This window comes from Scardinius erythrophthalmus (genome assembly GCF_964197995.2).
Source record: "Scardinius erythrophthalmus genome assembly, chromosome: 19".
Classification (NCBI taxonomy): domain Eukaryota; kingdom Metazoa; phylum Chordata; class Actinopteri; order Cypriniformes; family Leuciscidae; genus Scardinius; species Scardinius erythrophthalmus.
Window position 1 is genome coordinate 9,521,553 of NC_138239.1, and position 12,832 is coordinate 9,534,384.

Consider the following 12,832-nt stretch of genomic DNA (forward strand, 5'->3'; position numbering starts at 1 on the left):
CACCAAAACATAAAATAGCTTCGAATTGCGATGAGAGTGTGTCGACAAAATGGTTTTTAATGTCAATATTTTGAAACTTCTTGAAATCTTATGAAATGAAAGGAAGTGATCTGATCTATCATGTGTGTACATCAGGACTGGCGGGTATCGAGTCCAGATGGATCCCGTGGCACTGTTTACTCACACAAATTACCTTCTGCAATGTCACCCCCTCCTGTTTCTCCCAACCTTCTCGGATTCCTTCAGCTTTAATTAGAATTCCTCTAAACCCTTTTGTCCTCTCGTTAACTTAATTAAGTTTGGGCAAATAGCATTAAATTAAAACGTGTGTGCATCTTGAAGGCGATTATGACGAGGAAGTTTAACGTGCTCTCAAACGGTGTACTTCAAAAATAACATGACTTCTTAGAGCGGTTTGATGTCCCCTTGCGCGTTTGGAGAGCTTAGAGCGGCATAAGTTTGTGGCTATGCTTGACTCAAACTCTATAATTTTGCAGTCAGCTGAGGCCAGTGGCCAACAACATGAACGATACCGTTCTCATTTCCCCCGGGACGCCCACGCCTTCAAAAAGGTAAGCGTTCCATACAGGCTTCAGTCTGCATGCTGAGTGTGTGTGTGTGTGTGTGTGTGTTTTTCAAGCTCCCCCACTTAAGCCTGTTATGTAAAATAGCTTGTTTTGATATTATGCTGCGTGCGGATGAGTAGAAGATTGTAGCATCTTTCTCTGGGCGGACTGTTTCAATGTTTATTGCATCGCTGCAGAATTAGGTTGAATGTTTGCCTTTCAAAGCCAGATGACTAAAAGCATTGAATCGAGAAATTGGCCTGCTGTCTCCGAAGCCTCTGCGCTTCCTGAGCTGGGCTGCAGCCCAAAGGTGATCCGGAAGATAAACTCTCATGGAGCGAGAGCCTTATCTTGTAAATAGAGAGTTGGTCAGAATGGCTTTTTCTGTTTTGTGCTGTTGACACATGGCCAGGGTCCCAAGACAAATGCCTCTGCTTGCAGTCAGTTAACACTTGTCTTTCCGGCATTGTGAAGTTTTCTGTTATTAAATATTCACGCTCATGTCTTTCCAGATCTGTAGGACTTGAATTTTTCAATAGAACACAAAAAGAGAGTTTAGGTAGAGTGTTCATGCTGCTCAATTCCATTCCAATTCTCAAAAAAGTGGTAAAAAGTAGTCAATTTGACCCATCGTCTCGAGCCATATGAAACCTTCTTGAGGAATAGTGTGAAATTTAAGTTTCGGAAGTTTCAAAGTTTTAACATTGAAATTTTCCCAGCCATTGTTCACACAAAAATGAACATTTTGTCATCATTTACTCCAGTGCCCTCCTTGTCGTTCCACAACTGCATGAGAGACTTAACATAAAATGTCCATACAATGGAAGTCAAAGGCAACCAAAACTGATTGGTTACCAAATTTCTTCAAAATAAGCGACTTGTATTGCATTCAAGATATATCAATTTTTATCATATTTTATTCATGCATTCCCTGGCAATTGAACCCATGACCTTGGCATTTCTAGTGCCATGCTCTACTTTTTGAGCTTATAAATAAATCCCAAAGTATCGCACCCTGGTTTGATAAATTTGTTTGAAAAACATACTTTTCAGAAACCCTTGGTTTATTGCGCAACATTTTGTATTTTATTACACTGGTGAGCTCCGGCGCAAACATTTACATCAGCTGAAAATTCAATCTCAGTCTTTATGATCCACCATTCCCCATTTATTTACAGCCGCTGCCAAAGCAGCCTGTTTCTCACAGGATTTCTCGTGCCGTCCGCCTTCGTTTGAACACATATTATAAGGTAAGCCGTTGCATTTGTTGTCATTGTGTCAGGCCACTGACAGTACTGAATATCAGGTGAATACTAAAATACTTATAGAGTCTCGGAGCAACGATATATGGACCAGATGTGACATGTTTTGCACAGAGAGAGGTTGGCTTATTGTTTATTCTGCTCTAAATATAGCCCAGCATCAAGGCAGGACTAGTGCACTGGTAAACACTTCACCCTAAATGAAGTCCCTCACCGTAAAGATGATCATATTCAGTTTAAAAGGAGCTGACTCTACTCGACTCTTTAACCTCGGGCGATCGGAGACGTTACGCATTTAAATGAGGCCTGTGGTCGAGGGAGATTGTACATGTTAGTTTCATCTGCGCTTCCATCAATAACGTGCCACCGCTTATGAAATCAAAGACACAGACTGTCAGTCTCTCTGCTTGAACCTTTCACCCAATATCTCAATCTTACGTTACAACACGCTGTCTATGCGAGTAGGATGTCAAGTGCTGGCAATGCCTGGGGCGCCAACAATTTATGCAGAATTATAATTCACTTAATTCTCGTCTCGAGTCTTGTTTACTGGAGTCTGCCAAAATGGAGATGTTAGGGACACAAGGAGTGCTCCTTAGCATTCTTATGTAATTATGTTGCGTTCAACCCGCCACAGTTGATTACATTTGTTAGTGTCGTGATGATTTTTAGTAGTCGATACCAATGCCAGTGAAATTACACAGAAGACTAAAAGCATTCAATCGAGAAATTGGCTGCTGCCTGTGAACCCTTGGTGCATCTCAGTCTGGGTTACAGCCCAAGGTTATCCTGAGGTAGTTTATTTGCAGGTGCTATCTGCATTGTTTTAGCAATTCATTTACTAAAGGAATTATGTAAATCAGGTAATGCTGCAAATGCATCAACAAAATCTGTAATGAATGCAATTCCCGATCTTTCAGGTCCGTTTTAATTGGTTTGTTATATGGAGGATACGGCAGACTATCAGACAGACGGTCGGTCCATTTATCAACAGGTTAAGTTGGATTGTGGACGGTTAGTGAATAATAGTATAGTTAGTATATCATTTTATACCAAGATTAAAATTTCACGATTCTAGTTACTTATGGTCACACTTTAGATTAGGGTTCAGTTCTCCCTATTAACTATTAACTAAGACTTTTGCCTCAGTAAACTCCCAATTACTGCTTATTAATAGTTAGTAAGGTAGTTGTTAAGTTTAGGTACTGTGTAGGATTAAGGGATGTAGAATATGGTTGTGCAGAATAAGGCATTAATATGTGCTTTATAAGTTTTAAGAAATAGCCAATATCCTAGTAATATGCGTGCTACATGTAATAACAACTAGTTTATAGTGAGAATTGGACCATAAACTAAAATGTTACCCCTATTTTGTTCCACATTAAGGAAGTGTTGCTTATTAATTACTAAAGAACTATCAAAAAATGTAAAAGTTTGGGGACAGTAAGATTTTTTTTTTATCGTTTTTTAAAGAAGTTTCTTATGCTCACTAAGGACATTTGATCAGTAATGTAGTAAACGTTAAAATTTTGTAGAATATTACAATTTAAATTAATTGTTGTTTTCCATAATATGTTATAAAATACAATTTATGCAAAGCTATATTTTCAGTGTCACATGATCCTTTATAAATCATTGTAATATGCTGATTTACTGCTCAAAAAAATTTTCTTTTTATCATCAATGTTGAAAACAGTTGTGTTGCTTTATATTTTTGTGGAAACACATTTTTTCCTCCAGAAAGTTCAAAATAACAGCATTCATTTAATATATAAATATAATTTAATATATTTTCAAGACCAAGGGCAACTGTAACATGCACAGAAACGTTTTCTCTCTGCATGAGAAAAATAAGTTTTTCTTTCCACAAAAAAAAAAAAAAAAAAAAAAGAATGAACAAATATTAAAAATATGTAATGAATGGTATTTCATTAAATACTGTTCTGACCTATTTTGGACTCATTAGAAAATTCATGCATTTAAGGATTTTAGGATAAAAAAATGCAGGTTATAAAATCCAGCTATATAATTACTATTGTATGAGACTGACAATGATTCTTTATTATTAATATCAATTAAAATCATATTTTTGTTTTGCAAGTAAGCTGTTAATGATATGATAGTGTTACAGTTGCCCATAACCGTAACAGGAGATTGTAACGCCTTGATTTCTCGTTTTAAATTCAGTAGAATAATAAAAAATGTTATTGTACTTTTACTATTGGCATATATTTTTATATCTAAGGGTGGCAAATAGTTTTAAAGGGGACATATTATGCCCTTTTACAAAGTTTTGTTTTTGGGGTCTACTAGAAGAGGTTTTCATGCTTGAATGTTCACATATTTTATTTACATTTTTTCAGCACTCCCTTCCCAGTCTGTCAGTAACGCTCTGTTTAGTTCCAGCCTCTATGAAGCCCCTCCTTCCGAAAAGCTTAGTGTGCTCTGATTGGCCAGTGTATGGACCAGTGTATTGTGATTGGTTAGCCGCTTCGAGCTTGTTTCGGAAATGTAACGCCCCTACCGTGACCTAGTTAGAGCCGGACATGGTGACAACTTTTTTTTTTTTTTTTTTTTCACGTATTGTGGGAATTATTTAAATGAGGAATATTGCGATGTGTACATTCCTAGAAGAAAACACAAGACTGCAATCGAGGCGTTTGAAGGAGTTCAGAGTCAGCGCTGCTCACTGAAATGGAGAATAAAACTCCCTTTGGAGTGACTGTGTTGTGTAACTTTGCAGGCCTTTTGCATGCTCAAAGAGCAACATTACACTCTAAAGAAAGTTGAAAATGTAAAAAAAAAAAAAGTGACAACAGCCCTTGATCTCCCTTACTTCTCAAAACATCAACAACAAGACTTTGTGTTAAACTTTTGGGCCTTGAACTTCCATAAGAAGTTTTTCCTTCTCTCTCTAGCTCAGTTTGGGTGTAATTGCATGGCCTTGTTGGGACATCAAAGCTGTAGGCGGGACAATAATCTCGAGTCTCTCTGCTGACGGTGCACCCTCTCCAGCACACGTTCATTTACCGGGTTGGGCTTTCAAGGACAAGTGGCCTTGCGTAGAATTTATCGTCCGCTGGGTCATGGCCAGCCTTGCTGCCAGAACAGAAATATCATTTTCCATTTGCTCCGAATGAGTTTTTAATTTGAAGTTAAGTGAGTATTGACCACCTGCCACTGGATATGAAATCATAGACTCGCTTCTCAGTCTAGCTCTACAGAGAGTGCTGATATGCTCTCCGTGTCCTTTATTGACTTTTGCATTTGATGGAGTCAGGGTATACTTTTTTATAAAAATAAAAAATTCCGTCAGGTCATTTAGAATGCAAAATATTATGGTTTGGTTCTTTTTGCCGTCGCCTACCCTCTCTTTGACCCTTAGAATTGAATGCGCCATTAAGACTTCTATGACTTTTCAATGTACACTATTCTTTTGACAAACGAATAACTATATGAAGTAGATTATTGGTTAATATTTAATATGAATGCCTGACGTTCACACTGTCACTACATAAATTTGTAAAGGCAGTAAAGTTGTGGTGCTTTGAATTGTTTTTGACAGTATTTTCTCTTTTTTTGGATTGTATTAAATAAGCATGCCACCAAACTTTAATGCTCCATTTGATTTCTTTCACTTTGTCTCATTGTGTGGCTGGTGGATCACACACATGGGACTATTGTTATGTTCTGTCTATAAAATTTAGATTCTGTTCATCATTACAACCCCAAATCCAGAAAAGTTGGGACATTTTGTAAAATGTAATAAAATCAAAAATCTGTGATTTGTTAATGGTCTTTAGCCTTTAACTGACAAAAGTACAAATAAACAATTAATTTGATTTTGAAAATATAAACAGATTTTGATTTACAGACTATAAAATAACCATGTTAAACTGTTTTGCAAGAGTCCACAATTATCAGGTGATCTGGGTTCTTATTTGAGGATATTTGCATGTAAAGGTTATTCACAGACAGCCTTTTCTGCCCAGTGAGGTTTTTTTTTTCTAGTCCATTCATATCTCGAATGAGTGCCCATCATTTTAAACATATTTGCCAAAAGTGCTCTTCATTTCTTTGTGTATAGCTTTTTAATGAGGACAAATTACATAGTGCACCTTTAAGTGTCAATATAAGGGCCTAACAGTCGTTGCCAGGGTGCCATATCAATAAGTGGATTCCAGTGGATAATTCTCAGCGTGACACTGATTATTATAAACACCATGTCTGTCTGCGAAACGTCTGGCATCGAAACAACCCTCCTAATGAATCACTCCCCTGAGACAGTGAGAGTTCAGGCAGGTCACAGGGACTGACACAGCAGTAAAGCTCCATGCAACTCATTTATTATCCTGCTGTATTATCAGACTAATATAATATTTGTGTTACTTTTGATTGATGAATGTGGCGTGTGCATTTTCATGAGTGTGTGTTTGTGTGTGTGGTATCTAACTGCCAGAACACACACATATTCACACATACGCACGTGATTCACTCCTAATTGTAGAGCACTTAATGAGGAAGAAAAACATATGCTCCATCATCTGCTCCTGCCATATGCCAGACCCTATAACATAAGACCCAGACACACCTCCAGAGCCTATGCATCCACTGCACATGTCTGTATTCTATCCAGACAAACTGACAAAATGTGCTCGAAATGTACTAAAAATATTGTATTATATTTATATATTGTATAAATATTATATTATATCTTGACTTTTATGTATAATAAATGTACAGTAGTCAACATTTGAAGTGGATCAAAACCTTTCATCGAAGTTTTACACAAATTTTGAACAATACCCGTTCTTGTCTTAGGACAACTTTGTTGACTACTGTATATAAAATTGCTGAAACTTCTCAAAATTTAAAAAAGATGTATTTATTATATTGATTATATCATATTATATTAATAAAATGTAATATTGTTTTATATATAAATTGTATGTATCATGACCTGTAGATTGAGTAACTGTAGTAGTAATTATAATATAATATAATATAATATAATATAATATAATATAATATAATATAATATAATATAATATAATATAATATAATATAATATAATATAATATAATATAATATAATTGATCTTGACTGTGTATAATAAATGCATATAAATGCATATTTTTACCACGAAAATGTAAAAAAGGATATAATATATATTATATTATATTATATTATATTATATTATATTATATTATATTATATTATATTATATTATATTATATTATATTATATTATATTATATTATATTATATTATATTATATTATATCAATAAGCACAGTTTCAGAGTAGCTTCTCATAAACCTTTTCCTGATGGTCCTCTATCATCTCAGAAGTTTCATTACTCACGTTGATGTCTGGAATTCACATCTGCTCTCATCTGTCTCATGCTTCACCACTCTCTTGTTCCTGCTGTATGTATTTCTTCTTATTCTCTCTCTCTGTGTGTGGACAGTAGCACCCTTGAGAGTCCCAGCAGACTGGATGAAGAACACCGTCTCATCGCTCGATACGCCGCTCGTCTGGCGGCGGAGGCCAGCAACTCCACTGTGAGATTCAGTTCACAAACACACTCAAATTACACCTCTCCATACGTTACAGGGGCGGGGGAGAACGTCTTGTTAATGAAATTTCCACACGAGTACACATTTGTTTCATTGAGTGGAATTTATTGAAAATCAACTGCATGTTTAGTGGTATTCTTTTTACTGTACATCTGGCTGATATGCACCTATAACTCGATGCCTTCATTTAACAGCATCTTTCTAATTAGTTTTGTGCATAATTCGTAATACACATCTCTAATTATTTTGTCTTTCAGCAATGCCCTCCAACTGATCTGAGTTTCAACTTTGATGCTAATAAGCAACAGAGGCAGCTCATCGCAGAATTAGAGAATAAAAACAGGTGGGTTTTTGAACGGTTGGATGTTTTACAGATCTCTAAATTCCCATATGGAGTCAGAGCTTTTACTCTATGCTTGTTTGTTACCGTTATTAAATGCTCTTTTAAAAGTAACTCATTATGTATTCATATTTACCATCCCATAAAAGAATAATGAACATGAATTGAGTGCATTCAGTAAGTGCTGTTTTTTGTGTGCGATGTGTATGTAGGGAGATCCTGCAAGAAATCCAGCGCCTACGTCTAGAACATGAACAGGCTTCTCAACCCACCCCTGAAAAAGCCCAGCAGAACCCCACTCTACTGGCAGAGCTACGACTGCTACGGTACACAAACACAATTACACATAGGCTTTATACACGCATGCACGAAAAATAACACAACGGATATAGTGTTAATCAGAGTTAGCCAGAGCATTTCAGAACGTTTGAGATTGTTGGGAACTTAACCAATTTTAAATTGACTGTGTGGGATTTTGCTCCCTTTAGTTATTTAAACGGAGTACCTTTTATGGGCACCAGAGGGCATGTAGGAGCCAAATGACGGTAGTTTCCTTAATAATATGTTAGTTTAATGAGACGAGTGAATGGGCACATTTTCATTTCCATTATGTGCTGATTTTTCCCTCTTTGTATTAGTTTAATGGAGATTTAACCACATTATGTGTATATCTGAGCAGATTTAAAAGACCAAAAAGGGGTCATATTTCTACACTTTTGTCCCATTGTTAATTTTACATGACCGTTTTCCACTGTCTTTTTGAGCCATATAAGGCTGTTTTTTTTTTCTACTGCAGCTTTAAGAATAGTGTATGCAAATAACCTCTATACTCATGGTTTTGGATTCAATCGCGTTTTACCATGACCCATTTTTCCCACTTAGTTTTCATAAAGTGAATGAGTAGGTTGTGGAGGGAGATTTGCGTTATGAACAGTACAAGGAGCTTTTCATTTCAAGAAAATCCTGTTTTCCATCATATGTGACCTTTAAGTTATATATTTGGCAGTCATTGATTTTTATGATTCACACGGTGAGTCATTTATTCATTTTGTTTGTCATTTTGTTCAGACACAGAAAAGACGAGTTGGAGAGGCGCATGTCGGCCCTGCAGGAGAGCAGGAGAGAACTGATGGTCCAGCTGGAAGGTCTCATGAGGCTGCTGAAGGTACGATACTTGTTGGACAAAAATTTGGCTCTTCATTTCCCATGGCATGTATGACAACATCATTTATTTTCTCATTCTATACTCACTTTTTTTCTCTCCACCACCTCTGTCTTTGGCGTGTCTGCTTTCACTCACTATCATCTCTCATCTTCTGGCTGACAGGATGAAGAGCAGAAACAGGCAGTAAGTGTTCCTTTACTACAGCTCAAACATTCTGGAGTAAACACTGGGTCACAGCTGCAAAGGTTTGAGCTAACTTATGTATTGTGTATGGCAAAACGCAGACATTTTCATAAAGTTAACAGGTAAAAGATTGATGGGTTGCACAGCGCTGAAAACAGAGAGGATCACTGACAAAAAGAAAATGTTCTGTCATCATTTACTCACCCTGATTTTCTTTCTTCCATGGAACACAAAATGAGATATTAGAATGTTCAGGATGCTCTTTTCCATACAATGAAAGTGAACGGGACAAAAAAAAAAAAGCAACAAAAATACTATGAATGACATTAGTCCGTATGACTCATATGACTTTGCCATCATCTAACATTCACTTACAGTTAATCTTTAAAAAAAAAAATAGTATACACTACTATTTAGTGCATACATTATATTTATATATATATATATATATATATATATATATATATATATATATATATATATATATATATATTATATGTCTTATCTTTGTGTATAATATCTTTGAGACTTTTGACTGTATTACAATCAACTGTAATCTTGTAGTGAAACCTTTAGCAAATCTCAAAATAAATATGCATTTATAACACTGTACATTATAAAGCCTGAATTCACTTACAGTGTTTAAAATGATTATATTATATTATATTATATTGACTTATAAAATATATAAATACAGTTTATAAATATATAAAATTGCTGAAATTAATGCTTACAAAATATTTACTCAGAATTTACTATTTTTTTATGTAATCTTGAAATTGTAAATATAATAAATTTGCATATTTAAGACTGTACATTTTAATGTTGTGATGCCTAAATACACTTTCAGCATTTAAAATGATTGATTTCAGTTGTTTAGTGTTTTGTTTTACATTTATTTAGACAAAACAGTATAGAATTTTAATATCAGACATTCAGCGGTATTTAGCTATAACATGAAAATAATTATCGGCCAGAATTTTTATAGTGGTTCTTTCATAAACTTTTAATCTTTTTGTTGTTGTTGGCGTGTCAGTCCATTGTGTTCCACAAAACAAAGTAAGTCATATAGGTTTGGAATGACATAAGGATGAGTAAATGATCACAGAAATGTTATTTCTTTAACAGAGACTGTTCAATACTTTACTACTACAAAATGATTGATAAGTGAAAGTTGCCTAATGAGAATAAAGCATGGATATCTTGTGAGCTTATCGCAGACTGTATCTCTGGCCGATCTCTATCACGTCTGCTCTTCATAACGGGGACATGAAGCTCCCATTTCCAGTCAAGTCCTGCTGCTTTGTTCCTGTGACCCAGGGAGGGACCACGAGCCGCATGTCTTCTTGCCAAATATCAGAGACCTGCTCTCCTTTCATCAAGGCTAAGCACCTCACGTCTAATGTGACTGCAGTCTGGCCAGCCATCTGCTGCCTGGCACTGGGCCACAGGCCTTGGGCTCAGCATCAATCTGTGAGACAGTGCGGCCCTTTTCCACCAGCCTTTTGCTCCTCTGATGGCACTTGCATGCTGCTCAGTGAGCTCTCAGGCCAAAGACGCACAGAGAATGCACTACATGGAGACAACCTTAAGAAATAGATCTGATATCTATAGCCATGTCTGCAGTAGAAGCTTTTTACCAGTGTTTCTTGGGGAGCGAGGGACCAATGGAGGTTCAGGTTGTTACACATCTAGTGAAATTTTTGTGTTCTCTTCCCTCACCCCCCTCCTACAGTCTCAGACGGGGAGTTCGCCCCACTCATCGCCCAGCCACAGTGCCAGTTGCACCATGCCTATGCCCATCCGCTCCACCTCGGCCGGCTCAACCCCCACACACACACCGCAGGACTGCCTGGCAGGGGTCGGAGATGACGTGCTGGATGCCTTCTCTCAGGGTGAGATGTCTGATGCTTTCATTAACATACATGATCATCCACACAAAAGGAGATGTTTAGGAGATGTTTAGGAGATGTAAAGGAGATGTATAGGAGATATTTAGAAGAATGTCAAAGCTGATCTTTCCTATACAATTAAAAGTAGATGGATACTGGGACAATCTTTACTGGATACTTTCAATCTTTAAGAAGGACAAGATGTACCATAAAGGTATTCTATACAACTATAATATTGACTATATTTCGAGTCTTCTAATGCCACATGATAGCTCTGAGTGAGGAATAGACTGAAATTTTAAATCACTAAATACATTTTTTTGTTGATATCTTTCTTTTTAGCTTTGGTTATTGTGATCTGAAAATCATCTTCTTTCTTCCAGGTGTACCAAGAAATCTCCGTAATGATCTTTTGGTGGCTGCAGACTCAATCACAAACACTATGTCGTCACTAGTGAAAGAACTTCACTCAGGTACTCTTGTAAACTTGCTTCTGTCCTCTAAGTACATACTTCATGATTTCTGTGGTAACTAACGTTTGCCTAAATCTAACAGTGGATGACGGTCTGGAGGATGAAGAGGAGAATTTGCGAAATGGAAGGGAGAAGGGTGAGTCCCAAAGGCCTTGTTTGCCATTTCACCCTTATTCCTTTACTTATGTTCTCTTAGAATAAAAGCTGATATAATTTGTCTTCCATAAGCTACCAAGCTATTATTTATAGGGATGCACAATATATCAGCAACATATCAACATTAGAATGAGAAATAATGTGTTGTTTCGACTTAAACTATGTATTTGTGCTTGACTTAAAATATTAAGTTTAGTTAACTTTAGTTAAGTTGGATATTTAAGTTGTTAACTAATTGCAGCAACATTTTTTTTTTTTTTTTTTTACAGTGTGGAGATTTAATATATATATTTTTATTTTTTTCAATTTTGCATAGCCTACCATTCAAATGTTTGGGGTCAGTAAGATTTTTCTACTTTTTAAAAGAAATTACTACTTTTATTCAGCAAGGGCACATTAAATTGATCAAAAGTGACAGTAAAGACACTTCTTAAGTTACAAAGGATTTCTATTTCAAATAAATGCTGTTCATTTGCTGTTCTTTCTATTCATCAAAGAACCCTGAAAAATACATGTATCATAGTTTCTACAAAACGATTAAGCAGCACAACTGTTTTCAACTGTGATAATATAGATATTTTTTTCTTGAGCACCAAATCAGCATATTAGAATGATTTCTGAAGACTGGAGTAATGATGCTGAAAATTCAGCTTTGCCATCACAGGAATCAATTACATTTGAAAATATATTAAAATAGAAAACGGTTCATTTAAAAATTCACAAAATTGCTGTTTTTACTGTATTTTGATCAAATAAATGCAGCCTTGGTGAGCATAAGAGATTTTTTTTTAAAGAATTAAATGTATTTACTTGAGTTGCAACAGTTTAAAAAAAAATGAGTTTTTAGCATTTTAGTTTTAATTTATATAGACAAAGCCGTAAAAAAGAGTATAAATCTGAATTATCGGACATACGGTAAAGAGTTACATTTTAATATCGGTGCATCCTTAGTTATTTTTAAAGGGATTAAACATACACAATTTTTAGCAATTTTTTGATTAAGGCCTCTTTTCTTTCTTCTAGCTGAGTCAGAGTAAAAGAATATAGAATATTTCATGTAAGTATAATTGAGAGCATTGACTAGTCCTGCGCTTAATGCCAAAGTTTAATGTGTAATGTGCTGTGGCGTCGTCATGAGCCCCTAACCTTAAATTTGTGTTTTGTCCAGTGTCATCGCTGAAGCATTCTGGGAAAAGGCAATCCGCCCCTTCATTCTAA

General features: G+C 35.8%; 1 protein-coding gene across 2 annotated transcripts in view; it reads left to right on the forward strand.

Moving 5' to 3' along the window:
• Positions 1 to 12,832, forward strand: part of dtnbb (dystrobrevin, beta b) — a gene marked incomplete at both ends in the record, with an annotated part of 35,889 nt that extends 23,057 nt beyond the window's left edge. Inside the window, 10 exons of one of the 2 annotated variants that reach the window (XM_081394095.1) lie at positions 498 to 572; positions 7,297 to 7,390; positions 7,663 to 7,748; positions 7,958 to 8,071; positions 8,814 to 8,910; positions 9,073 to 9,093; positions 10,829 to 10,988; positions 11,369 to 11,458; positions 11,541 to 11,594; positions 12,783 to 12,832. In XM_081394095.1, the coding sequence (XP_081250221.1) occupies positions 498 to 572; positions 7,297 to 7,390; positions 7,663 to 7,748; positions 7,958 to 8,071; positions 8,814 to 8,910; positions 9,073 to 9,093; positions 10,829 to 10,988; positions 11,369 to 11,458; positions 11,541 to 11,594; positions 12,783 to 12,832 (841 nt within the window). The remainder of the gene's footprint in view (positions 1 to 497; positions 573 to 7,296; positions 7,391 to 7,662; positions 7,749 to 7,957; positions 8,072 to 8,813; positions 8,911 to 9,072; positions 9,094 to 10,828; positions 10,989 to 11,368; positions 11,459 to 11,540; positions 11,595 to 12,782) is intronic. The other variant, XM_081394096.1, reaches the window with a different exon arrangement.